A 27,972-nucleotide genomic window follows, 5' to 3' on the forward strand; every position below is an offset into this window, starting at 1 on the left:
AATGCTAAATTTAGCATTATAATTAGCATATAATGAGCAGTGAGGATGACCAGAGGTCATTTTCATCACCATCTTGGTTTTAGCTGGCTTCTTTACCTCATCCTGTTTCATCAGCTGGGCCTTTTTGACCTGCATCTTGTCCTGACCTCCTATGTCATCCTATGACTAAGAATGCCTAAGCTCTTGGGAGTGCAGCCCAGTAGGTCTCAGCCTTATTTCACCCAGCCCCTATTCAAGATGGAATTTCTCTGGTTCAAATGTCTCTAATAGTTGTATCCTTTATAATTTCAACTGAAGAATAACAAACTTCATAAACTTTGAAAGGAGAGCTTTATTTCTCATAAGGGGATTGCAGCCTTCAGGCTGAAACCATCTTTGCAAAAATTCTATCAGTGAGAAAATTATGACAGGGAATGAGATCTGAGCTAACTCACCAACCCCCATCTTGCCTTTCCCATAATTATTTCTGGGCTATTGGGTTGAGCTAACTTTGGAAGACATTTAGGTTATAGTTTAAATGGTGATAGGCTGTCCCCCAAACTCAACCACTTTTGTAAAGCTAATGACAGTCCCTCAGGCTGCGGGGAGGAGCAGAGCCTGAATCCTACTAGGGGGCAGACATAAAAGATTGATAGCCATTATTCCTGAGGTTAAACAATACACAACTTCCCCAATTACTCCTGCAAATAACACCACTATTGTAGGACCCTAAAATTGGCCTTTTGACACATCTTTTCAGGTTTTTTGCATGTCTGATACCCATGGCTCCACCTGGACCCACCTGAACCCACCAATCCTCCTCCTGTGGCCCCATCCAGAAGCAATTCAGCATGCAGGAGGACAGCTTCAACTGTCTATGATTTTGCCTTTGCCCAACCAGTCAGCAGCAAGCCTAGCCACCTCCACACTTTGAAAACCTTCTAACTTATGCCGGGCGTGGTGGTGCACGCCTGTGATCCCAGCACTTTGGGAGGCCAAGGTGGGTGGATCACAAGGTCAGGAGTTCAAGACCAGCCTGGCCAAGGTGGTGAAACCCCATGTCTACTAAAAATATAAAAATTAGCAGGGCATGGTGGTGGGTGCCTGTAATTCCAGCTACTTGGGAGGCTGAGGCAGTAGAATTGCAGTAGAGGTTGCAGCGAGCCAAGATCGCACCACTGCACTCCAACTTGGGCGACACAGTCACACTCTGTCTCAGAAAAAACAAAAACAAAAACAAAACTTCTAACTTATGAGCTTTGAAGGAGAATGACTTGAATATGAATGCCATCTCCTACATGGCATGTAAGATGTACATTGATTTGGTTCAGAAAGGTGGCACAACTCAAAAGTGGGAGCTTCCAGGTAATAGGTGGGTAAGAGACAAAAGGTTGCATTCTTTTGGATCTTTGATCAGCCTTTCACTGAATACACAATTTATGTATGGTGGTGGGGTAGAGTAATAGTCATTTGCTTAGCAGCAGCAAATCCATACAGTTCTGCAGCAACCTTAATTTTTGCCTCCTTAGAAGAAAGAATTCGACTGAGGGGAAAAGGCAAAGACAGAGATTGAGGCAAGTTTCACAACAGGAGAGAAAGTTTATTAAAAAGTTTTAGAGCAGGAACAAGGGGAAGTGAAGTACTTGAATGCACTTTATATTCTTTTTTTTTTTTTTGAGACGGAGTCTCGCTCTGTCACCCAGGCTAGAGTGCAGTGGCGTGATCTCGGCTCACTGCAAGCTCTGCCTGCCTGGTTCACACCATTCTCCTGCCTCAGCCTCCCCAGCAGCTGGGACTACGGGTGCACACCACCACACCCGGCTAATGTTTTTGTATTTTTAGTAGAGACAGGTTTTCACCATGTTAGCCAGGATGGTCTCCATCTTCTGACTGCATGATCTGCCCGCCTTGGCCTCCCAGTGTGCTTTATATTCTTGACCTTGAAAGAGGGCCAAGTGGGTAATTTAAGAGATTCAAGTGCATGGTTTAACTTTTGACTTGGGGTTTGCAAGTTGGCATGCTTCTGGGGTCTTTCGTTATTTCTCCCCTGTTTCTTCCCTTGGCTTGGGCTGTCCACGTGTGCAGGGATCTGCGAGCACTTGGGAGGGGCTGCATGCTCAGTGTGTTTACTGAAATTGTGCACATGCTCACTTGAGGCATTGTTTCCCTACCAGTCGAGTGTTCCTAGAAGAAGTTCATATACCAGTTAAACTGCCATTTTGCCTCTTAATGCACATGCTTGAGCCCACTTGTCCAACTCCTGAGATCTTACTTGGAAGGTGCTGATTACCACTTTCAGGTATTTCTATTGGGAGATGGCCCTTCCCCGGCATTGGCTTCAACCAATTATCATTTTAGGGACGGTTTAACAACTGCCTGACCATCACCTGATGGTTGCCTGGTAGGAGAGGGGGCCCTCTCCTGCCCTGTTCATGTCTGACTAACTACCTACTCTAACAATTTATGCCTTAGTCTGTCTCAGTGAATCTGCAGTTTTACGTGAATGATAGGGCAGAGGAAGGAACCAGATAGGCATTTTTCTCAGGCGAGCAGAGTTATGACTTTCTGTCCTGTACTGGTGAAGACAAGCTATCAGTTTATGTTGCTAGGGTAAAATTCAACAGAACTATTTTTAGGGCAAAGATATTGAGGCCCACAAGGAATTTCCTTGTGGGCAAATTGTGAAGGAGGTATGTAGCTTTTTTTTTTTTTTTATCTTTGTAGTTATCTCATTTAGGAACAAAATGGGAGCAGGTTTGCCTGATGCAGTTCCCAGCTTGACTTTTCCCTGTGGGTTAGTGACTTGGGGGTCCCAAGATTTATTTTCCTTCCATGTCCCTATTAAAATTTTCTCTACCACAATGCCATGGTCTTTGTGCAGTGGGCAGGAAAAAACTCTTGGGCAGTTACAAAGCTAGCAATTCTGACAGGCTGGAAAGCATAGCCTGGAAGCCACAGGCACTTTGTGGGAGGGAAGACTAAGACAAAAATTGTTGCTGAATGAGGTGTCCAAATACACATATTCGATAAGCTATAGGAGGAGTCATGAATATTCATGAAAGGGAAAATATGCACATGTGCAGTTGAGCCTTGTGCCTTTTCATGAATCATGTGTACAAAAAATGGTGGTGTTAGCGTGATCCATGGGTGGAGTTTTTGGCCTTCTCGTGTCAAAAGGTGAAGTAGAGGACATGAAAACCCACACTGCCCTTCCTCTGTGATTGGGCCAAAACTGGACTGGAGATAGAGGTCAATTTTTAGAAAGGGTTGCCTTGTGAAATTGGCGAGCTGTCACATTGAAACTGCAAAGAGGGAGGGGGAGTCAAGCAGTGGCCTCAGATGATTGGCTAAAGGCAATAAAGGAATGTGTCCTCTATTTCTTGTTTTCCAGAGCTGGTTTCTGCTTACTCCTTAGGAAAGAATTCTGGTTAAAGATTAATAAGGAAGGGGTGTGTCTGACTTTACGTTCCATCATGGCTGGGCACTCAGTTTTTAAGGTTTCACTGGGGTCCCTGTGGCCAAGAGGGGTATGGTATGTTCAGTTGCTTGTGGGGCTTAGGATTTTATTTTTATTTCTCAGAGATTGTCTCCAGATGGAGACACACTGAGTTTGAAAAATCAATTTTTAGTTGCTAGAGAGCCCTTATAATGTCAGATGTCTGACTCTTTAAGGCTGATGATGTTCCAGGCTGATGTGCATATTTTTTGAGTGGGTCAATTAAGACTCTAAGCCTGACAAAATAAAAAGGGCCTGGGAAAGCACTTCTTGTCCCTTGGACTTGGACCATGGCTCTCTGAACCTAAAGTATCCTGGTTTGGTTGCTGCAGGAAGAAAAGAAGCTGGCTCCTTTGAAATCCAGAATTCACATATTCTAATTGCCTGTTCTGACTCTAAGCTAAAACCTGTGGCTGCCTGCTGTTAGGCTGTTTCAGCCTTAGTTTGTGCTGTGCTGAACTGAAAGCAGACATATGCTCCGTGGACAGAACTCAGATTCTGGGATCCTTGCAAATCACTGCTCTGTGGAGCCCTAATTTATAAAATCATCATGGATACTTTTTGTTTTTTTCTGGACTAGTTGGATTTTTCTCTGATTAGGCCATCTGAAGTCCAGTTGCTGATTGCATATTTGTGATTGTAGGAGAGGAAAAAAACCATTCTGTGCATTAAAGATTTTTATTGAGACAGGGTTTCTGCTCTGTTGCCCAGGCTGGAGTGCAGTGGCATGATCACAGCTGACTGTAGCCTCAACCTCCTGGGCTCAAGCCATCTTCCTACCTCAGCCTCCTGAGTAGCTGGGACTATAGGCATGTGCCACCACACCTCGCTAGTTTTTGTATTTTTTATGGAGACATGGTTTTATCATGTTGCCCAGGCTGGTCTCAAACTCCTGGGCTCAAGTGATCCGCCCACTTCAGCCTCCCAAAGTTCTGGGATTACAGGCGTGAGCCACCGCGCCTGGCTCAGTAAACATTATTTCCTCTTCCCATCTTAGGTTCATAGGCTGGGGCCCTACTGAAACAGGAATTAAAAGAAATTAAAGAGTGTTTAAGCAAAAACTCAGTTGTATGTAAGAAAACCCAACTCTCCCTGAGAAAGAGAAAGAACTGGAGTCCTTTAAAAAATTAACTGCCTGTTTTTCTGTGGCTAGTAAGCCTTATCTCTCCTCCCTTCCCAGGCATTGTGAAGACCCTGTTTCCCTAGCTGTGCAGCTGCAAGGTCACTAGACAGATAAACTCAAGTCGCAAAACATGCTTTTCCTTAAAAAGTAAGAAATGATGTAATGTATGTCTCAATTGAATAACTGCCTTTGTTTCTGTCTTCTGTAGTATGCTTCCCCCTGCACAGATCTCCCCCCAACCCCCTGCAAGAAATGCTTAAAATGTAACTTCAGTCCAGGCACGGTGGCTCACCCCTATAATCCCAGCAATTTGGGAGGCTGAGGTGGGCGGATCATGAGGTCTGGAGTTTGAGACCATCCTGGGCAACATGGTGAAACCCCTTCTCTACTAAAAATACAAAAAATGAGCTGGACCTGGTGGCACGCGCCTGTAGTCCCAGCTACTTAGGAGGCTGAGGCAGGAGAATCACTTGAACCTGGGAGGTGGAGCTTGCAGTGAGCTGAGATTGCGCCACTGCACTCCAGCCTGGCCACAGAGCAAGACTCCATCTTAAAAAAAAAAAGGTAACTTCACTCTTAGTTCAGGGCTCAGTCCTTTAGATGTTAATCTGACTGGGCCGGTGCACCTAAATAATTAATAAATATCTTATTCTCCTGAAACCCATAGGTCTCTTCACACCAGAGGACTCAGTGATGAGCAAGTGAAAGAAGTGGCTAGAACTTGAGACTTATTGAGCATCTTAACAAAAGAACAATACATTTCTAGGCAAGTGGCCAGACAAAAAAGAAGGAGCTTCGAGCTTTGAGGGGTGTCAAATTGTGCAAAGACAAATATTTGGGGAAACTAATGGTAGATGAGGGCTAGTTACTAAGATTTGTTTGTGTAGACTTTGTCCAGTGATAAGGTTGTTATCCCCTTTCTTGAATGGAAGTAGGGGTTGGGGATACCATCACAAGAGACATTTATGTTCTGCTTTCAGGCAGACAGAAGTAGGGAAGACAGCTCATCCTGTGTCTGCTTTGTTTCAATTCCCTTTAACTCAAAATAATTCTTATGTCAAAATGGCATGTTTTGGGGTGGCATAGTCTGAGCCCCTTCATGATACAGAGGCTAATTGCATTACTGATTTATAATCCCTGTTGAAAGCTGTAAGTTGGAGGAGGACACATCACAAGGAGTGTGATCCCTCCAAGCATTCCTGACAGATTGGACTCTCCCCATCTTGAGACTATCTCATTGCTGTTAACTTGCTGTTTTCAACTTTCCCAATTAGTTTCAATCTGTGAAAATGGACTGACAGCCTGAATCTACATCCTTCACCTTTGTCCTAACACACACACACCTTAGTAAGGTAAAGGGAGGGCACATTTTCCCTATATCTTTTGAGGGCTTGATAATTGAATCTATGAAATAAACTGAAAACTAGCAGATTAACAGAACAAAAGTATACAAACTCATTACGTGCATGGGGCATCATATGAAAGGAGAGTTAATGCCCCAAACCCAGAGGGATCTAGAAGCTTATATACCCTCTTTTTAAAGGAGAGGGGAGGGGAGATGTAGGCAACTTACTTAGGGGGAGTAAATTGTTTTGATGAAAAATGAATGGGCCCTCAGAAGAATATGTGACAGCCTGTGACAAAGTCTGTCTGGACACGGGGTCAACCTCCAGTGTCCTTTCCAGTGATCCAAGTTTAATCTTCCTGGTTGATAAGATTCCCTGGGAAGGGATTCATGACATCTGAGTTCCTTTTGGAGGGTCTATGTTTATGCAGATAAAGGAAGCTCAGAGAAAGTCCTGTCTTGCATTTGCTATTTCTCAAGTGCCTTCATTTTGAAGTCCAAAGCGGTATATTTTGGGGTGGCATTTCCTGACCTTCAGAAGTTTGATTATTAAATGCAATTGACCCCAGAAAAGGATTACTAATTTCTAGGCTCACTGTATAATTTGGATGAAAGAGGTGGGAGTTTATGTTAGCCAATTTTGAAAGTTTTTGAAACAGGATTTCATTCTGGACATAAGATGGAGCAGGGACTCCTTCTTAGTGGCCTGCCAGGACCCTCACGCAAGCATGGAAATAAAGGAAAATCTCAAGTTCCTTCAAGGGAAATTCCAGGCACTACCGGGCCCTGAGAAGTAAGTTTGCAAGCTGATAAGCAAGAAGGTAATAATAGCTTAAAACAACAGCCAAGGAAGTTAGAGTCAGGTGATGTTTGGTTCTCTATAGAAACTAAAAATAGGGTCTTAAGCGTGAGCTGCGGGATTCTCCTTGCGTGGCAACCTGCAACCAAATGCCCTCCTTTCTCTTGTTGCAAAACCCCATTGTGGGTGTTTGGCTTTACTGGGCTGGGCAAGTGGACCCCAGTTTGGTTCAGTAACAGACAATATAAGCATGATACCTCTTTATGCTTAAATTGCATGAAAATGTTTTTGGGTAAAAGTCCTTTTGTCCTTTTTGTATACACTTTTTCCAGTTGAAAGAGCTGCGTGAGAATGGGATATAACTGAACAAAAATATATGATTGCTGAATAGGACACTCTGACTTTGTAGCAATGAAAAAAATAGAAACTCAGCCCCCAGGGAGGCATAAAGGAGAGGAAGTCATTAACAATCTTTTTGTTTTTCAGAACTGTTCCTAGAAGCTTTCCCTTCTGTCTGACAGAAATCTTCCCACGCTGTCTTTCCAAACTCCTACTTAACACTTTGAATTCAGACTGCTGAACCTCTGAGCACAACAGACAGCACTGGGGGTGGAGGTGGGGATCCACTCTGGAACTTTCCATCCAGAAAACCTCAGATGTCTTCCTCACTCTTGTGTTTGGAACTGATAGCTTGAAGGCAGTTCCTCTGAAAGCAAGGACTTCATTGAATTTTTTGGACTGGAATGGAAACCTTACAGTCGTAGGCCCCACCATGGAAGGCCACGTGGTGGGGGTTGTTAACCTGTACTGCCTAAGGCATGTCCCACTTGGGCTGCCATGCATGTCCTCTGGGATTGTGCTTTGTGTCTGTGTGTACCTGACTATCATGATACTGTCTCAGCCCAGGAAGGTGATCAAGTCCACTTTACTTTCCTGGCCTGAGTTGTGATGTACCACCAGGTAAAAAGTTTAATATAGACATGTACGGAGGAAGCTATCTGGACTTCTAAGATATACCTTTATAATTAATCAGATTTGTTTAAGCTGGCTGAATTCAGGATCCTTAAAAGAGGATAAATACTGAGTGTATTGGAAAAAACTGGGATCAATACTGACAGAGATCCTACAAATAATAATTTTACTATAAAGCTGCCTTGCTAAGGACTAAGGGGATGGACCATGCAGAGTTAGCATGGCAAGTTTGAGACTGTTATCTTTAGAAAGGCTTGCAAGGTTGGCCCTTGGCTAACATCAGGGAAATTGGATTTTAAGAGTTTTCTAGCTATTCTATAAATGATATGGGTGGCTTACTATGCTAAGACTGTTTATGCAAATGATGGAGTTTATGCTAACACTTGATTTCCTTCTCGAAGTCTGGAATTTTGGTACATGCTAGGCAGAGGGTGTGTACATGATCAGTCCCCAGTAAAACCCTTGGGCACACAGTCTAACTGGCTTCACATGTGTTGTCACAATTTGATGCTGGAGGAATTAAGCACAACCTGATGACTGTACCGGCACTCTTGGAAACCTATACCCGATTTTCTTTGGACTTGGCCCCATACACTTTTTGTCTGTGCTAATTTTCTCTGTATACTTTTGTTATAAGTCTTAGCTGTGAGTATGACCACATGTTGAATCCTGCTCATCTTTCCGGTGCATCATCAAATCTAGGGGTAGTCTTGGAGACCCTGATGTCAATTTCCTAGAATTCTCTTTAGAAAAAAACAATGCAGCAGGCTACTAGAAGATAACAGCTCCCTCTGGGAGGCCAAAGGAGAGAAAAGACAGGCTAAGCCTGACTGAGTGTGGCTCTTTCTCCAACCTACGCAATTTCCTATGAGGATTTCCCTTTGTAAGACTTTGTTTCCACACAATAGCTGCCCCCAGATTCCTCAGCCATCATGCGCACGGCTGGGGATGTTGCATCATTCTTGGGCATACCTAGGACAATTGTCCATCCCCTGGTGGATCTTGGTTCAGGATTTTGTTGCTGGTATGTTCCACATAAATCAGAAGAAAAGAAGGTACAGGGTCGTCAAAAACTCTTCTGTTTATTGTATCAGACTGGAGTCAGTGTCTTTCCCTTTATAATCAAGAGGGAGCTCAGGAGGGTTGTGAAATGATATTTGGCAGGAAATCAAGGAAAGTGAACATTCTAACAGGAACCACCCTGACCTTTGTGCTTTATGAGATGTTCATATAAGGAGACGATGGCAAAGAGAAAATCATTTTATTCATCAAACTCTAGTTGAGCAGAGCTTGTGTTGCAGGGTGAATTATGACATTGTGAACAAAGATCACATTGTGATCTTCATTTGGAGGAAGATCCCAGGTTGGATGTTGAACTAGAAAAAGAATATTAGTGGGACAACTGGTAAAATTTGAACAAGACTTGTAGATTAGTTGATTATATGTTGTCAGTGTTGGTTTCCTGTCTTAAAGATTATTCTATGGTTATATAAGGTATTAACATGATGGGAAGCTGCGTAAAAGGTATATGGGAACTCTGGGCACCATTTTTACAACTTTAAGTCTAAAATCATTTCAAATAAAAAGGGATAAAAAGTCAAATTCTAGGCTGACAATTATTTTCTCTTGGCATTTTGGAACTATTTCCCGCTGTGTTTTGGTTGCTATTGAGAAGTCCGAGCTTAACTTAATACCAATTCCTTCACAGATATTTCTTTTGTTTTTTGTTGTTTTAAAAATCTTTCTGCCTCAAAGGCACTTAAAAGATACTACTATGTTTTTAGGTGACATCTGCTTGGGTGATCTTTTGTGGAATTCATGTATTTGAGGATTAGCATTTTTCATTAATTCCAAAAATTTCAGTCATTGTCTCTTCAACTATTGCCTTTCCTCCATTCCCTTTTATTTGTTCTTCTGCAACTCTGATCACATGCATTTTAACTTCCTCACTTTGCTCTCCATGTCCCTGAATATCTCTGTTGATTTTCCATTTCATTGTTTTTCTGTGCTGCATTCTGAGTAGTTTCTTCAAATCTGTCTTCTAAATCAATAAATGCTTTTCAGCTGTGTATAAATTGCTTTTCAACAAATCCTTTGAGTATTTAATTTCTATTATTTTGGTTTCTATATTTCTAAGTTTTGTTTGGTTCTTGTGCAAATATGCCTAATCAAATTTAATACACTATTTTTCCTTTATTTCTTTATTTATTTTTTGAGACGGAGTCTCGACCTGTTGCCCAGGCTAGAGTGTAGTGGCATGATCTCAGCTCACTGCAACCTCTGTCTCCTGGGTTCAAGAGATTCTCCTGCCTCAGCCTTCCGAGTAGCTGGGATTACAGGCACCTATCACCACACCTGGCTAAATTTTGTATTTTTAGTGGAGATGGGTTTTCACCACATTGGCCAGGCTGGTCTTGAACTCCTGACCTCAGGCAATCTGCTTACCTTGGCCTCCCAAAGTGCTGGGATTACAGGCGTGAGCCACCGCACCTAGCCTATTCCTTTGTTAAAACTTAATTTTTTCTTTCTTTATCTTGAAATTTACTAAATACATTAATACATTCTTTTTTTTTTTTTTGAGACAGAGTTACTCTGTTGCCCAGGCTGGAGTGCAGTGGTGCGATCTCAGCTCACTGCAACCTCTACCTCCCAGGTTTAAGCCATTCTCCTGCCTTAGCCTCCCACGTGGCTGGGATTACAGATGCCCGCCACCATGCCTGGCTAATTTTTGTATTTTTAGTAGAAACCGGGTTCTACCATGTTGGCCAGGCTGGTCTCTAACTCCTGTCCTCAGTGATACAGCTGCCTCGGCCTCCCAAAGTGTAATAAATACATTCTTTTTTATTCTCTATTCAATTACAATATATGCAGTTTTGTTGCTCTGGCTTATCGTTTGTTATCTGGCAACTTTTGCACATTGTGGCTTATTTATTTGTGTGTATTCTTTGATTTTGTATTATGACCTAATATTCCTTGGAACTTTATCGAACTTGGAAATTCTTTGAGAACTATGTAAAAAGTATTTCCTTTTGAGGGGTGTTTTTATTTGCTTTTGTTAGGTGCATGGGAGCACTACCAAGCCAGAATTGCTTAAAATGAAATTTTCTACCTGAGGTTTTTTTTTTTCTTGCCACATAGATAGTGAGAATTTCAGCCCGAAACAGTCATGCTTCTCCACTTAAGATTAGAAATTATCAATGACTTTTTTTCCTCCCTGCTTTACTTAGGGCCAAAGCCAAAAACAGGCATGTGTAGCCCCATCATTTAGGTCTGCAAGGAGTTTGTTCTCCAGTTTAACCTCTGAATGGGTCCTGGTTTTATGTGAGTTCTATGATACAATGTACCACGTGCAGGCCCCAGACTTGGTCTTCCATCTCCTTCGTAATGTAATGTAGTCCACAAGAAAGTGATGTAGATCACCAACGCAAATGAATACATGCTTATTCTGGTGGATTTTCACTTTCCTGTCATTTCTGGACGTCAGGGAATTCCTTACTCTCTTTTAAATGCAGCTGTGCATTTAAACAATATGTTTTGCAGATTTTATAGCATTTTTCATTGTGATACACAGGCTTTTTGTTCTGTGTATATCTGGTCTACCATAATGCTTGTAAGGAGACACATTTAATCTTCTATGAGGTATAATTTATTATTCCCAAGTTTTATATAGGAATATCTTGGGGTCACAGAGGTTAGGCAATTTTTCCCAACACTGTAGAGATACTAAGTGGTGGAGGTGAGGTTGAAATAGGTCTAAATCCAAAGCCAAGGCACTTTCAAAAGATTAATAAAATTTGTCGAATGATACTTGGACTAACTCCTGCCTGAATTAAGCTAGAAGTTAATATAAGTTCTTTAATTCAATTAGGAAGATCCCAAATCAGAAACAAATCATAATAAAAATTGAGATCAGGAAGCTTCTTGAGTGTAGCTCCTCATATCATTGTCCCATACATAAGTACTGCCCCATACGGCAATCGGGAGGCCCCAGGAATGCTTGCTAGGATCAGGCTCAGCTCCTCTAAGTTAGTTGAAAGTTCCCTCCCTACTCAGTGACTGCTCTCATACTTCTTCATTGTGGCTGTTGGCTCTCAGAACATGATGCCCAAAGTATAGCGCCTTGGTGTGCTGAGTACTTTGAACTGAAAGACACTGGAAGGGCCTCCGAAGAAAGATCTCTTTGACCTTCTCCTGCCCTCCTGTCTTTCATGCTTCTTTCTCCCCTAGAGTGAACCATGGAAACTAGAATTCCTCTTCCGCAAGACAATCATAGAAACTAGAAGCCCTCTCCCCAAAGCAAGCCATAAAACTTAGGAAGGTCGCTCTCTCCATTCTCCCTTCTCATTTGAAGACCCTTAATCCAGAGGAATCCTACCCCATAATTGCAAAGAAGAAATGCTACACAGAGAGTCCAAGAAGAATTTGAACACACTCCCTCCCTCACCCCCAGTCTATTACCATTAGATCATACTCTTGTCCAAACACATCTCTACAGAGCTGCCCATTCTTCATGGAACCTAAGCACAAAAACAGTTTTCCCTAGATCTTTAGGTCTTCATTTCTGAAGGCTCTCATATCACATAAAACTTTGATTAAGTAAATTTGTTATGCTTTTCTCTTGTTAACTTGTCTTTTGTTATAGGAATGTCAGCCAAGACTCTTACAATGAGTGAGGAGAGGTATTACCTCCTTTTACCCCTACATGCTCTTGGAGCTGATTATCACAGTTTGTAATTTTTCCACCTTCCATTCCTGCTTCTGTGTATTTTGATAAATTTTTGCAGGTCAGTAGACTTCCCATGGCAGAATATTTCCTGCTTCTCACCAGCCCTTAAGCCAGTCCAAGGAAAACAAAAGAACATCATAGTGCTTTGTCATATGACAAGATTACAAAAGCAGCATCCAGTGGCAGAATGCCCAACTGCTCCCGGACACAGCCAATAGCTGACTTCAGTGCTCCCCATCCCTGCTTGTCAGTGATTAGTCTAAATTGTTATCACAAGCTCAGTCTGACCAATGAGTGTGAATGAGAGGCCATTTTGATTGTCAGCTCCTGATTCTGCAGAAAACACGAAACTGAACTGTACAAAGATGCTGATGAGGGGCTGCAGCATGCAATTCACTTCACCAGCAGTCACTAAGGTCTGATCCCTTTTCTAACCACACCTGGAAGATGGGATGCTGGACCCCGGGTATGCATAGAAAATGGGAGTTATTAGGAAAGCAGCTTTGCTTGCTTTAACCCAGGAATTGTATTTCTGGTGTGCTGTTTCCTTTTAGACAATTGCCCTAAAGCTTCTCTTGTTTAAGGAGCAGGAGGATCGGGGAGGTTATTTCTGCTTTCAGCAAAAGTCTTAGAACCAGGGTCTCCTCGTTTGTAAGGAAGCAAGTAGGTCCCTGGACCTGGGCTGGGATATGATTTGTGATCAGCCAGGCAAGAGTTAAGAGTGGAAGTCTGTGCTCTCTGCCCATCTTGTAATATTTTAAGGGTGATCATCTTTGGTATTCTTGAGTGGTATGTCCCATTCCATCTAGCATTTCATTAGAATTATTGTATAAATGATGACAGGCAGAGGACACTTGACATGGGAATGCTGGACCTATTGGATGTTTATTCATTAGCTGCAGTTACCCTCCATTAGCCTTTTTAAATAGAAAGTAAAAATTTAGTTGACATGTAAAAATTGTATATCTTTATGGTGTACAGCATGTTTTAATATATGTATACATTGTGGAATGGCTAAATCAAATTATTTAACATATGCATTACCTCAGCTACTTACCTTTCTTTTTGTAGTGAGAACACAAAATCTACTCTCTCAGCAATTTTCACATATGCAACATATCATTATTAACTAAAGTCACCATGATGTACTATGTTAGCCTCTTAATATGGTATAGTGCATTGGCAAAACTCAAAATCTAGCAGGTCTGGATCTTTGAGTTTGGAAATGGTCCAAGGTGCATATACTATGTCTGTGAATACCAGAGGGCAACTGTTTGTGGGTTCCTGGTGTAGCATCTATATTCTATATTCAGAGAGATGAACTCCTTTAGGGCCACAGTCTTTCTGCCACTTATGAACCTACAAGCAAGTTTCCAGGTGTTAAATCAGCTAGGGAATCATTTCAGAATTTATTTCAAATATTACATTAATTCTTAGGGGATACGGAATTTAAAAGGAAAGTGTTCAAATGATCATCTTATACATTTATATACTTTTACCTTTCTGTTTACACCCTTGTGACTAGATATTACATTCGTGAGTGAATTAAAAATGAACTGCAGATGACAGTCTTAAAAGTCCATGGAGACTATTCCCCATGTGTTTAAGAGACCCTTGCTGTCCAGGTCTGACTTTAACCTGAACAAAATGGAGCTCACCATGTCAGATGCTGGCAGTTTGAAAGGGACTGCTGTAGACCTGGATGGATCTCTGCCCTTTTGGCCAACTTCACACTGGTGTCCCTCACACTCTGTCAGGGAGGCATTTGCCCAGATATTCCTGGGCTTACAGCAACCCTGTCAACAGCAGCAGCTGCTAACTGGGCACGGGGCTTAGTTGGGGCTCCTAGGCTGGAAAGACAGTCATAGTTCCTATAATGTAAGGATAGGCTGGCTTCAGGGGCAGGGTGTTCATTCTAAGGGAGGGGCTCAAATGAACATGTCGAGAATAGTGTGGTATGGCTTAGCAATTACCCACTGTTCCTCGTAGGAGAAACCTTGGGAATTAATATTACTGTCATAGTCCCATACACAAACCACACAATTACCTCTATTGTAACAGAGTTGAAATGTTTGGATTTATTGTAGCATTACTATCAAGAATACACATTGATTATAGTATTGCTATCAAGAATACATATAAATACATGGCTGAAGCCATAAGTGAGATAAGAGATATTCCAGGGTTAGTCAAAAGTTAATTTCTGAGATCCAGAAGTCTGGATGAAAATGAGATGAGACTTCAAATTTTGTTGTTAGGCAGTCACCACTTATAACCCTTGGCAAGAAGGGCAGGAATGAGAGTTATACTGTGAACTGAAGGAAAACTGAGAACTAATCAGCATCGTGTGGGCCTGAAGCATTTATTGCTACCAGTGATTAGTTGTTAAGACATTCTGACTATGTAACTGTAATGAACTATAATGAACATGAGAAAACAACTTTTTTTTTTTTTTTTTTTTTTTTTTGAGACGGAGTCTTGCTCTGTCACCCAGGCTGGAGTGCAGTGGTGCCATCTCGGCTCACTGCAACCTCTTCCTCCCAGGTTCACACCATTCTCCTGCCTCAGCCTCCTGAGTAGCTGGGACTACAGGTGCCCGCCACCACGCCCGGCTAATTTTTTTGTATTTTTAATAGAGATGGGGTTTCACTGTGTTAGCCAGGATGGTCTCGAACTCCAGACCTTGTGATCTGCTGACCTCGGCCTCCTAAAGTGCTGGGATTACAGGCATGAGCCACCGCGCCCAGCCAAAAAACAACTCTTTAAAAATGTACCTTAGAGCAACATGCAAAGCTTCCCTGCTCAGCAACCCCTGGTTGGGGCCCCCTGTCTTCCTATCCTCCTACCCGTGACAACCACCACTGCAGGCTTCTGATGCTCTGTTTTCCTCCTCTGTCTCAGTTCAGTTGCTCTGAGTTAGGGAGGAGCTCTCTGGGATTGGAGCTGACTGCGCCCTGGCCCATTTCCTCACTGCCATCCTCAAGCTCAGATGCTGACAGGAAAAAACTGCCTATGCCTGAAGGGGCATCCCTTAGTAGGCGGCCCAGTTCCTTCTCATAACATTTGGCTGCTTGCAGCAGATCTCCATTCTGCTTATGAATTAATCCTTGAAGATACCAATAATTCGGTGTATTTTGTGGAAGCAGATTTTCAGATACATTCTGTGGTTGGTCTTTGATCTCTTCCTTGTCAGTTGATTTTTTGCTTATGGACAAACCCTCTAAACCATGTTGCAGAGCAGTGTCTTCAGACTTCCCATTATATTTCTGAAGGTTGCAGTAGCGCTGATGGGATTGTTGCTTCTCAGCATCAGGGACTTCCTTATTGAATGGTGTCTGATAACATTCTGCCTCCAGGAACTCAGCAAGATCAGAGTATGCGTTCAGAGGATTCAGTCCCTTCTCAAGAGCTTTATTTGAATACTCCATAGCATATTGCTTTAGTGTTTCAATCATCTCTTTATTTCCACTAGCTTCAGATTCTCCTGTATTCTGCATTTGTCTTACTTTTGCCTTGTAGCAGCACCCAATCTGGTGATAGAGGTAGCCATTGTTTGGTGTGGATTCCAACACCCGTTGAAACAGTTCAATAGCTTTGTCTAGGTCACCTTTTCTTCTGTAAAATTTGGCTGCACTGCGGAGGACATCTGTTTGGCAAGGAGCCTTTTCCAAGGCTTCTTCAACCAACTGCTCTCCTTCAGCTTCTTTATTCATCTTCTGCAGTTTCAGGCCCAAGAGAACCTTGACATATTGGTTATCAGGACTCAGCTCAATGGCCTGCTTCAAAACATCAGTAGAGAACTGTTTCTCTGGGTTATTATCCAGATGGTACATCGCAATTGCCAGTCCAGAGGAGAATTCTGGGTTGTTGGGCTTTTCTTCCAGAGCCTTCTCAAAACACACCTTTGCCCTTTCATTTCTTCCACACTTCACTTGTGTCCACCCTTCCTCACAGTCAAGTTCAGAACACTCAATACTGTATGGATTTGAAAATTTCTTGCAGGTTTGTTTCACCTTGTCTACATAAATCTGAGCATCTGAGAGTCTGCCCAAGTGATAGTAGACCCAGGCGTAGTTTCCCCAAGTGACTAGACTTCTGATTTCTGCTTGGTCAGCATGTTCTTGCTGGATTAACTCTTCAGCTTGCTGTAAGCATTCCAGGGCTGCCTCGTTGTTACCATCTAGGTGTTTTATGTAGGCCAACAAGTTGTACATTGTAGCTTTGAACTCAGTGTTTAAAAATTCAATCTGGTTACACACTCTATCTTCTAGATCCCTTGAGACACTTTCTTCCTTGAATAAGTTCCAGGTGAAATGGCATTTCAGCTGTGGAAGGATTTTCTCCAGGGAATTCTTGGTGACCTCACTGTGGAGAAAATAAACATGGTCACTGTGATGTACACTGCCAAGCACTGCACCCTGTGATCATTAATTTTATATGTCAATTGAACTGAGCCACAGGATGCCCAGATATTTGGTCCAAAATTATTTCTAGGTGTGTATGTGAGGTTGTTTCTGGAAGACATGAACATGTGAATTGGTGGACTGAGTAGAGCAGATTGCTCTCCCCAGTATGGGTGGGCATCATCCATTCTGTTGAGGGCCTTAATAGAACAAAAAGGCAGAGGAAGGGAGAATTCTCCCTCTGCCTGACTGCTTGAGCTAGGACATTGGTCTTTTTCTGCCCTTGGACTAGACTTGGACTAGAACTTTCACCATTGGCTTATCTGGTTCTCAGGCTTCTAGACTTGGACTGGGACTACACCATCAACTTTCCTTGCTCTCCAGCTTGCAGACAACAGATTATGGGACTTACCAGTCTCCATAATCAGGTGAGCCAATTCCTCATAATAAATCTCTTTATATATAGATGTTCCTTGACTTATGATGGGGTTATATCCTGATAAACCCATCATAAATGGAAAACATTGTAAATAAAAAGATGCATTTAATACGTCTAACTTACCATAGCTTAGCCTAGCTTAAATGTGCTCAGAACCCTTACCTTAGCCTACAGTGGGGCAAAGTCACCTAACACGAAGCCTATTTTATACTAAAGTGTTGAGTATCTAATGTAACTTATTGCATACAGTATTGTAAGTGAAAAACAAGAATGGAATTATCACTTTTGTACCATCGCAAGGTTGGAAAAATTGTAAGTTGCTTCCTACATTCACTTTTCTATAGCTACAGTCTGTGCAGACACCCACAAAGCACATCCCTTACACTGTGTAAGCAGATATGCAGGAGGTGAGGTAAGATGGGTAAGAGGATGCAGCTTCAGTGACAGGAAATGAGATCTCTCTCACTCTGCTCAATTACCAAGTCAGGCCAGGAATGGTGACTCATGCCTGTAGTCCTAGCACTTTGGGAGGCCAAGGCGGGTGGATCACTTGAGCCCAGGAGTTCAAGACCAGCTTGGGCAACATGGCGAAAGCCTGTCTCTACTAAAAATACAAAAATTAGCCAGGGATGGTAGTACATGCCTATAGTCCCCGCTATTCAGGAGGCTGAGACAGGCGGATCACTTCAGCCCAGGAGGCAAAAGTTGTAGTGAGCTGAGATCACACCGTTACACTCCAGCCAGGGTGATAGAGTAGGACCCAGCCTCAAAAAAATAAAAATAAGAATAAAAATTAAAAAATACTAAGTCAGTTCTCATTCCTTGTACATTCTGGGTAAGGTTTGTTTAGCTATCCAGTGACTCTTTATTGGGCTACCTCTTTTTGTCACTTTATTAGATATTATGGATACTAAGAAAAATAGAGATTATCCCAACCTTCTCTGCCCCCCAGGTGCTTGCAGTTTTGTTAGGAGACATGTAAAGAAATAAAAGCCCAGGTATGTCTGCCAACATGTTATGTGATTTAGGTATTTTTCCCTTCATCTTTTCCACCACTTACAAACAGACCCACGGAGGCTCAGCTTGAGTCTGATTGAAGTAGTCTCTCCACCACACAGGCCAGATTCCCAGAGAGAATGAATTTGTTGCAACAAACAAACAAAATGGACACATTTTTGTTTTGTAGTTGGAAGATACTAAAGGAGGTCACTTGCCTTATTCAGCTGGATAAATTGCAAGAGTTCTCAAAGTGTGTTCCCATTATCTACATTTGCCTGGGGCTTGGGCTGTATGTCCCTCACTCTGAGTTTGTGCTTCTTCCTTCTTGCCAGTAGAGTCATGGCACCATAAGATTGGAAAGAACCTCCAGAAATCGTTAAACCAAGTGTCCTTATTTTTGGATTTCACAGACAAGCACAATTTCAGAAAAAAGTTATGAACCAAATAGGGCTGCTAATGTATCTGAAAAGATACCAACCATCTATTCTGACCAATATTTTATTTTAAAAGATAGAAAAGAAAGAATTTTCCTTGCCACTGCAAAAGTAATCTCAGAATAAACAAAATTCTTTAAATTGAATGCATTTGGTTCTACAAGGAGCCACTGACTTTATTTGCAATTTACCATGGACCAGCACTGGCCCCCGCACCACTACTGCAAGTGCACAGATCTATTATACTTCCTGTCTCTCTCTCCAGTAATGCTGATATAAACCATTTTTGACCCAATATGATTGCACATGAAATGCTTTATAGTGAGAGATGCAGAATCAACTCAAGGGCAATGGGAGTGAGGAGGGAAGTTGCCATCTACATCTGGATAGCCTCTTTATGTGTGTGCCTCGATTTGGGGGCAGTCCTCTTCCTTTTCTTGGTCCCTGTCTAGGGTTCCAGTGTCAGTATCTTCCCTGTCTATTATAGGGTCCTTCCTTCCTTCCTTCCTTCCTTCCTTCCTTCCTTCCTTCCTTCCTTCCTTCCTTCTTCCTTCCTTCCTTCCTTCCTTCCTTCCTTCCTTCCTTCCTTCCTTCTTTCCTTCCCTCCCTCCCTCCCTTCCTTCTTTCCTTCCCTCCCTCCCTCCCTTCCTCCCTACCTATTTTCCTTCTTTCCTCCCTTCCTTCCTTTTGTTGCAGAGACAGGGTCTCACTATATTGCCCAGAGTGGTCTCAAACTCCTGGTCTCAAGCAATCCTTCTGCCTCAACATACCAAAGTGTTGGGATTACAGGTGTGAGCCACCACACCTGGCCCTAGGGGTTTTCAATTTGGCTTCACCTGGGGATTCTAACTACCCTGTATGAAGGACTACAAGTCAAAAGTCAGGTTAGCAATTATTTAAAAAATGAATACCAAGAGTAAGTTATAATGATGTAATTGAACAACTCTGCTTATATCTGTTATGCCACTAAATCATAATAAAGCCATGGAAACATGAGTTAACTTTGCTGATGGGTGAATTAGGAAGGTTAGAAGGAGAAAGGGTGAGTCTCAGATCAATAGAATGTATCTGCAGATTTGTAGGTACATATAGGTACCTGAAAATAATAGCTGAACACTCTAGTAATTAATAGAGAGTATCCAGTGGACCTGCAGAATGACAGGTGACGTTGGATGTATTGTTGGATGTATTTGCCTCAATGAAACCAGAAAGCACCTTGCAAGTCTGATGACACGATCTCTCTCTCTCTCTCTTTTTTTTTTTTTTTTTTGGAGGGCAGAGGGCTTTGACATATCAATGCACCAGGGATCTTACCAAACTAAATTTTAAGCACTTATAGCTCAAGATTCACCCTCTGAGATGAAACATACTTCCACCCTGTCATGTGTCAGCTTCAGAAGATATCAATTGCTCAAGAAAGTGTTGGACAAGCAGAAAAGCACACTGAACATTTCTGGACTTGTGAAAGAGCTCTGAATATGGATCTCTCAGGGATATTCCATCCCCACCAATGCTTTACCAATGCCAGAGTTGGCCAGGCTGAGACATTTAATGATAACATGGAACAATTTATTCAGGAAGATAGCCAACTACTCATGTGGCTTTATGATTATAAAACCCACTGAAAATTGGGTCCCTTGATTCTCTTGATTTTTCCTAAGCCTTACTCCCTAAAGTCTCCAATTTGATGAGGTATTTGATACCTGATCTCTCTTTGAAGTAAAATTTGGAGCAAAATATATTGGACTGGAAGGCCTAAGACCTCGATAAGAAGAAACATGAACCCCAGAGCCAGAGGTCAGGAGGTTTTCATTATAATACTATTGCCCTCTTAAAACAAATACTCCAATTGCCAAGGTTTCCTCACTTAATAATTTATCTCATATACGTTTTTGAAAGTTACTCTGAATACTTCTTATATGTATAAATAACTTAGTTAACAGTAATTAAGGCAGATATTTAAAGAAATACAAGCAGGCAGGTGGGATGATGAGTACCGTCACTTGATAAAGAACAGCTAGGTGGCCGGGTGCGGTGGCTCATGCCTGTAATCCTAGCATTTTGGGAGGCTGAGGTGGGTGGATCATGAGGTCAAGAGTTCGAGACCAGCCTGGCCAACATGATGAAACCCCATCTCTACTAAAAATACAAAAATTAGCCAGGCGTGGTGGCAGGCGCCTGTAATTCCAGCTACTCGGGAAGCCGAGGCAGGAGAATTGCTTGAAACCGGAAGGTGGAGGTTGCAGTGAGCCAAGATCGGGCCACTGCACTCCAGCCTAGGTGAAAGAGCAAAACTCTGTCTCAAAAAAAAAAAAAAAAAAAAAAAAAAATAGAATAAAAAGAAAAAGAAGGAAAAAAAGAATAGCTAGGTTCAGGTGAAATGTGGGGAGTAGAATTCCAGTCCTACCTGGATGGTCTGCATCTAGTAGAAGACCTTAGGGAGATAGGATTCCCTCAGGTCCAGAAAGAGAGTTCCCATGACCTCGGATTGCAGACATAAGATTTCGCTTACTAAAGCAGTTAAAGCTAGCGCTGCTAGTCCTTAGGGAATCCCCAGAATCAACATAGTTACAGTCTCTCACCTAACCCAGATCATGACCACCTGTCTTGCCCACAGACTCCAGGGTAGATACCACATCTCTTTCCCAGTCAAAGCCATTACTAGAGTAGAATCTTGAAATTTTCAGAAAGTGGCCTTCTTGAAGTGGTAAGAGTGGGGATTTCCCCACTCTATGTGCAGCTTGTCCCCAACATGTGCTGGTTATGCTCCAGCTGACTACGTGAAGGAACTGGCAGACCTATGCTCAGTTGGTTGGTCAGAACAGGCCCAATCCAAGGAGTCCATCACTTCAGAAAGTGAGTGAAGGTACTCTCCAGAGCTGGACTTCTCAACCTTTAATGTACATATGGATGCAAACACCTGGAGATCTTTTTAAAATGCAGATCTGGATTCAGATAAGCTGGGATGTTACCTTTCTTACAACCTCCCGGGGGATCTCAGATTCAGACCACACTGTGAGCAGCAAGGCTCTTGGAAGACTTCCCTTTTTGGCAGTGATTTCCAATCACCAGTTTCACATACTTAAATTACCCCTTAAACAGTCAAGCTTTGCTTTATTTTTATTTTATTTTTTTTTTTTGTAGGTCTCACTTTGTTGCCAATTCTGGTCTTGAGCCCCTGGACGGAAGCAATCCTCCTGCCTCAGCCTCCCAAAGTGCTGGGATTACAGGCTTAGCCACTGTTCCCAGGCACAAGCTTTGCTTTATTTCAACATTCTTCCCACCCCTCCCCCCTCTTGCCTCTTGGGGTTTCCTCCTTCACATTTACACACATACAATGCAGGAAGCCTTGTATGCAGTTAAGGAAGAGAGGATTTGGAGATGGACATTTCTTTGTAAGCCATTCAGTGTGCCTATGAAGTACTTGGGGTCCTCTTTAAATATATGTTTGTTTCTGGACCTTATTTCTGTTTTACTCAATCAGGATTTCAGAATGCAGGACCTAGAAATTTGCATTCTATTAGAAGACTCAGGTTGATACGATTCAGGCCACTCGCAGAACACGGCTTGAGAGACTGCAAGCAACACTTTCTCCCTGTTCATTGATCACGTGGGAGGCTTAGCAGGTCACTAGACCTGCTAGAGGACAACTCAGGTAGACATATCCCCCAATTATGAAAAAGTGCATTTCAAGGTAAAAAGTGACCTCAACATAAATTGGAATTTTGCAGTGCTGAATTAATTATTGACACATTTGCTGAGAAGCAAGCATGGTTTAAAAATAACCACAGTCACAACAAAACCCACAAACCTCTGATTTAGGCTTTCTAAATATAAGAAACAAAAGATGAACCAGGACCTCCAGTAACTTCCCTCCAGGTCCCAGCTTTCACTGACCTGATTTTACCTGAAAGGATCTGAGCATGGGCTCTCTATGATCTCTCAATATGCCCCGTCCCTTCCCAGCTCCCAGCTCCCAGTTCCCGGTGTCCTTTGGCTGCCTAACTCTATATATCACAAAAAGCTACAGAAATAAAAATGCATGAATTGGTAAGGCAGATTTATGCTTGAATTAGATAAATGCATATTTCATCTCTAAGCAAACACTGAAATAGCATAAGTCAGGAAGTTGTACATAAGAAATTCTGTTTCCTATCAGAGAAGCAGGGACTATTTACCTCATGATGGCTGTTTTCATACAATTCTGAAAAGCTGGGATCCTGTTTGATTTTATTTTTAGCTTATCGATTCCAAGCAAATGCTGAAGAGGTTTCCACCCAGGGTGCTGTTAGGTCTGTGCTTTTATGAAAGGGGAAAGGAAAGTGAAACTGATGGAACCCTATGAAGATCCGTCTTGAGGGGAAACTGAAACAGAATCTGTGAGAACTGAGCTCACTCATGCCAGGAACATGTTCCAGACAGATTTGGAAAACTGTGGTTTGAAAGTTGTAAAAAGGCACTGTAAAAAGAAAATAAAATTTTGGAAGCTTCCAAATGTGTTATGTCAAGAGGCAAAGTTAAGCCCTGAAAACTGACTCACGTAACCTGACTGTTTTTTTTCTCAGGTGCATGACTGTTGCTCTCTGACCTATGTGGTGAGGAGTTACATGTTAACCAGACTCCCTAGTCTCACTGCAATTTCTGCCTCTCGGGCTCAAGTGATTGCCCTGCCTCAGCCTCCTGAGTAGCTGGGATTACAGGCATGCACCACCGTGCCTGGATAATTTTTGTATTTTTAGTAGAGGTGGGGTTTCACCATGTTGGTCAGGCTGGTCTCGAACTCCTGACCTCATGATCTGCCCGCCTTGGCCTCCCAAAGTGCTGGGATTATAGCCGTGCGCCACCGTGCCCGGCCTCAGACAACCTAGCCTTTATTAAAACGTAGACCTCATGTTATGGAAATAGAGACCCTTTTGATTGTTACTTTTTTTTTTTTTTTTTGAGACATGATCTCACTCTGTCATCCAGGCTGGAGTGAAGTAGCACGATCTCAGCTTACTGCAACCTCTGCCTCCCAGGCTCAAGCGATCCTCCCACCTCAGCCTCTCCAGTCGATGAGACTATAGGTCCATGCCACCACGCCTGGCTGATTTTTGTATTTTTAGTAGAGACGGGGTCTCACTATGTTGCCCAGGCTGGTCTCCAACTCCTGAGCTCAAGCATCTGCCCTCCTTGGCCTCCCAAAGTGTTGGGCTTATGGGCATGAGCCACTGTGGCCAGCCATGTTACCTCTTTACAAAAGAATATTAAGCAAGTCCCTTGGACTGTAATCAATAGTAGCCAATCAAATTGTATATCTGTATGTTAGCCTCTACATGGAAAATGTTGGCCAGGCACGGTGGCTGATGCTTGTAATCCCAGCACTTTGGGGGGCCAAGGTGGGTGCATCACTTAAGGTCAGGAGTTCAAGACCAGCCTGACCAACATGGCAAAACCCCACGGCTACTAAAATACAAAAAAGTTAACCAGGCGTAGTGGTGTGCTCCTCCAGTCCCAACTACTTGGGAGGCTGGGTGGGAGAATCCCTTGAGCCCAGGAGTCTGAGGCTGCAGTGAGCCATGATCGGGCCACTGCACTCCAGCCTGGGTGACAGAGTGAGACTCTGTCTCAAAAACAACAACAACAGCAACAACAAAAACAACAACAACAAGAGAAGCTGTCATTCTCTTCAACACCTCTGTCTTTGCCTATGTAAACAGTCCTCATTTTTCTCTACTCTGGAAGTACTGTTCACTATTCTTGGGTGTAGCTCTACTCCTGGGACTGCTGCCCTCAACTTTTCGCTTGAATAAACTCTTTTAACTGGATCCTGAGCCTTCTGATTATTGTGTGTTGACAGTACTGATTATGCGGTCCTACTCCCAGAGATCCTGGTGCAGTGAATCTGATGTGAGCTTAGAAACCTGTCTTTTCACAAGCGCCTTGGAAATTCAGTGCAGGAGTTCCTGTACCGCATTTGGAGAAGTGCTGTCATAGAGGTATTTTTAAAAAGCAGTTTTCCCCTTTATTTGTGGAGCTAATGTGGTGAATTAAGCAGCATTATCAGACAATCTTGAGTGAAGGGAAGAAAACCACAGGACACCTGGATTTCAGTGACCTCTTTGCTTAGTTCTGGGATATTTCTTGAGTCATATCACTGAGCCTCATTCCCTTATACTTAAAATGCCCTGGGATGAATTTCCTTTTTCCCTTCATCCAAATGACAGAAAATTATGCCCTGGGGAGAACCACTTTCACCCTTCTCCAAGATCTGGGTTCAGTTCTTGTGGCTTTGGCCACTCTAAGGGGTGGGTAACCATCAAAGACTAGCCCTCACTCTCCAAATAGGAAGCCCATCCCTGGCCCCCTCTCTAAAGTGAGTGTAGTTGAAAGCATTAAGATCTTTCACCTTTTTGGCCCTTGGGCATAGAGTCAGACGATCAGCAGTAGAGTTTGGTGCCTCCATTAATGACTCTGCTCTGACACCTGCTCTCTATCTGATGTCTTGGGCAAATAATTTGCCCTTCTAAGCCCCATTTTGGTCATCTAGAAAATGAGACTAATAATAGAAATAATAGCTCTTACTTCCTAGGACTGTTGGAAGGGTGATATGAGGTCATGCGTAAAACGTGTTTAACACAGTGCCCACTTGTCAGGCCTCTGAGCCCAAGCTAAGCCATCATATCCCCGTGACCTGCACGTACACATCCAGATGGCCAGTTCCTGCCTTAACTGATGACATTCCACCACAAAGGAAGTGAAAATGGCCTGTTCCTGCCTTAAGTGATGACATTATCTTGTGAAATTCCTTCTCCTGGCTCATCCTGGCTCAAAAGCTCCCGTACGGAGCACCTTGTGACCCCCACACCTGCCCGCCAGAGAACAACCCCCCTTTGACTGTAATTTTCCTTTACCTACCCAAATCTTATAAAACGGCCCCACCCCTATCTCGCTTCCCTGACTTTCTTTTCAGACTCAGCCCGCCTGCACCCAGGTGAAATAAACAGCCTTGTTGCTCACACAAAGCCTGTTTGGTGGTCTCTTCACAGGGACGTGCATGAAACCACTAACTACAGATTACAAAGAAATGTTACCACCATGATTGCTGGTATTAATATATTTGTGTTATAATTTTAAGTGAATTTGTGAGTGTGTAAAGGGGGCAACAGAGTTCCTCAGTGGATGGGGCAGAGGAGGATGCCCACCAGCTGGCATGTGCCAGTGATTCTCCAGGTGATTTTCCCATTTGGAAATTTTTAGCACAGCTGGGGAGGAGCAGCCCAACCTCTTCCTGTTCCTATAGCCTCTGGAAATAGGAGCACCTTGATGTGAACCTGAGTCCAGCATAGTTCAGAGAGCCCCCTCAGACCTCCTCAGGTCAGTGGCTATAGACACACCTAAAGACAGGACTCTGTAAAACCTTTCCTGCAAGCTGGCTACTAAGATGCTGGGTAGTGCCTGGCTTTCTGGTGAATCCCACTCACACAGACACAATTAACATCACTCTTGACCAGGAACTTATTCTATATAAAAGGGTTAACCTGAGGTATTTGGCAGTGAATTCCTCTTACCCATCTCATCCCCAAACATGACATTGCAGAGCATCTTCAAGTCCTTGGGGCAGAGTAAGGTAGGGAATCCAATATTCCTTTTCTGCCCCACTGAATGGTTGATGGGGTCTTCCCTCCCTGGCAATCACCTCCTCACTCCTTCCCTAGAGATGCTTGGTGGGAAGGGCATCCTTTTCTCTTAGTTCTCCCTGACTTGCTATCCCCTGAAGAACTCCAGGAGGTCAATATATATATTTAAAAACCAAGTTTACTGAGATTATACTTTATATACAATAAGATGCACCCGTTTTCAGTGTATAGTCTGATGAATTTTGGCAAATGTTTATGCTTATATAGCCACCATCACTACCTCCCTATAGACTATTCCTATGATTCCAAAAGATTCTTTTGGGAGCCTTCCTACTCAATCCCCACCATCTCCAGGCAACCACTGATCTGCTTCCCATCATTAGAGATTAGACTAGTTTTAGATAATAGATTAGGTCATTACACTTTTGAGGAGAAATTCTTTTCTGCTGCTGACCAGCATTCACTACATCAATAAAAATAAATGCTAAGCTTTGGGTTTGTTTTTATATAAGAAATGACAAAAATGCCCATTTGTAAGAATTGTTTCTTCCACTTCCCACCTTAAAGTAATGCAATGTTTCAGGGCAAAATTGCCCTCTTCATGAGTGGGTTTGCAGTACTGATTATATCTTTCACAATATCTGTTGAAAGTAAATTCCTCCCTTTAAAATTACAAGAAAAAAAGCCTGTGACTTAATCTTTTCAAACAAAATGACAATAACAGAAAAGCCCAAAAGAGTAATTCCCTTAGGTCTACCCTTGAATCAGCCAAGTATGTGGCTGAGTGAAATACACTGCTACTGCCAAGCCTTCCTCTCATCGCAGTAAATAGCTGCACACAGGGAGGAAACATGAGCTGATGCATTCCCCACTCTGCCTCCCCCGTATACAGTTCTGTAGGGAACAGTTCCAGAAACTTAAGGAGCCTGTGTGTACACCAAAAAAAGCCACAGGGAAAACCTCTCAAACATCTTATAAATGCTCAGACTAATAAAGACATATTGAATCTATAAACATCAGGACAATTCAGGAACGTGCCTGCACGGTAAGAAACTCAACTTACAATTTGCACTCAAAAACAAGCATGATTATGCATTCTTATTTCACTGACCTCATGACTGCCCTCTGCGTCTCTGCTGTTCGAAAAGCTGGTGACCAGGCTGATTTGTTCTTCAGAAGTCTTCCTGGCTGCCTCAAGTAAATACTGAAGGAACTATATAAAGGGGTGGGAGAGCAGGGCACGCATCAGCTGATGTTTTCTCCGTTTTTGAGTAATTGCTTTTAGGGGAAGGAAGAGGAAACTGGAAAGTGAAACCAATTTAAAATAGTCAGGAGGAGGAAAATGAAACCTAACAGCTTGAGATCTGCAATGGCTGAGCCAGAGTACATTATTCAAAACTGTGACTAAAATTTGTTTGAGAGAATGTGGAAGCATTCCTAAGGTAAACCAAAAAATTAAATTCTAAGGCCATACTCATCAACCATGTGACTGGTCCCCTGCTTTTGGCCAAGGGCATTCCAAAGTTAACCTGAAAACTGATGAGAAAGGGAAGCTGGATATGCCTCATTACATTCTTTTTCCTTTTGGAATTTCTAATAGAACACACTCCATTTTTTTTTTTTTTTAGACATTTTCCT

General features: G+C 42.7%; 2 protein-coding genes across 4 annotated transcripts in view; one reads left to right on the forward strand and one right to left on the reverse strand.

The window, feature by feature from the left end:
- LIPA (lipase A, lysosomal acid type) overlaps positions 1-27,972 on the forward strand; it is a 216,059-nt gene that overhangs the window by 59,259 nt on the left and 128,828 nt on the right. The window lies entirely within an intron of this gene.
- On the reverse strand, positions 13,570-27,809 carry IFIT3 (interferon induced protein with tetratricopeptide repeats 3). The gene is made up of 2 exons (XM_032137236.2): positions 27,446-27,809; positions 13,570-16,805 (listed from the first exon to the last, which is right to left on the reverse strand). Exons 1-2 carry the CDS (start codon positions 27,448-27,450, stop codon positions 15,338-15,340), a joined length of 1,473 nt encoding a protein of 490 aa, XP_031993127.1. The 5' UTR covers positions 27,451-27,809; the 3' UTR covers positions 13,570-15,337.

This window comes from Hylobates moloch, unplaced genomic scaffold, assembly GCF_009828535.3.
Source record: "Hylobates moloch isolate HMO894 unplaced genomic scaffold, HMol_V3 SCAFFOLD_3, whole genome shotgun sequence".
Lineage (NCBI taxonomy): Eukaryota > Metazoa > Chordata > Mammalia > Primates > Hylobatidae > Hylobates > Hylobates moloch.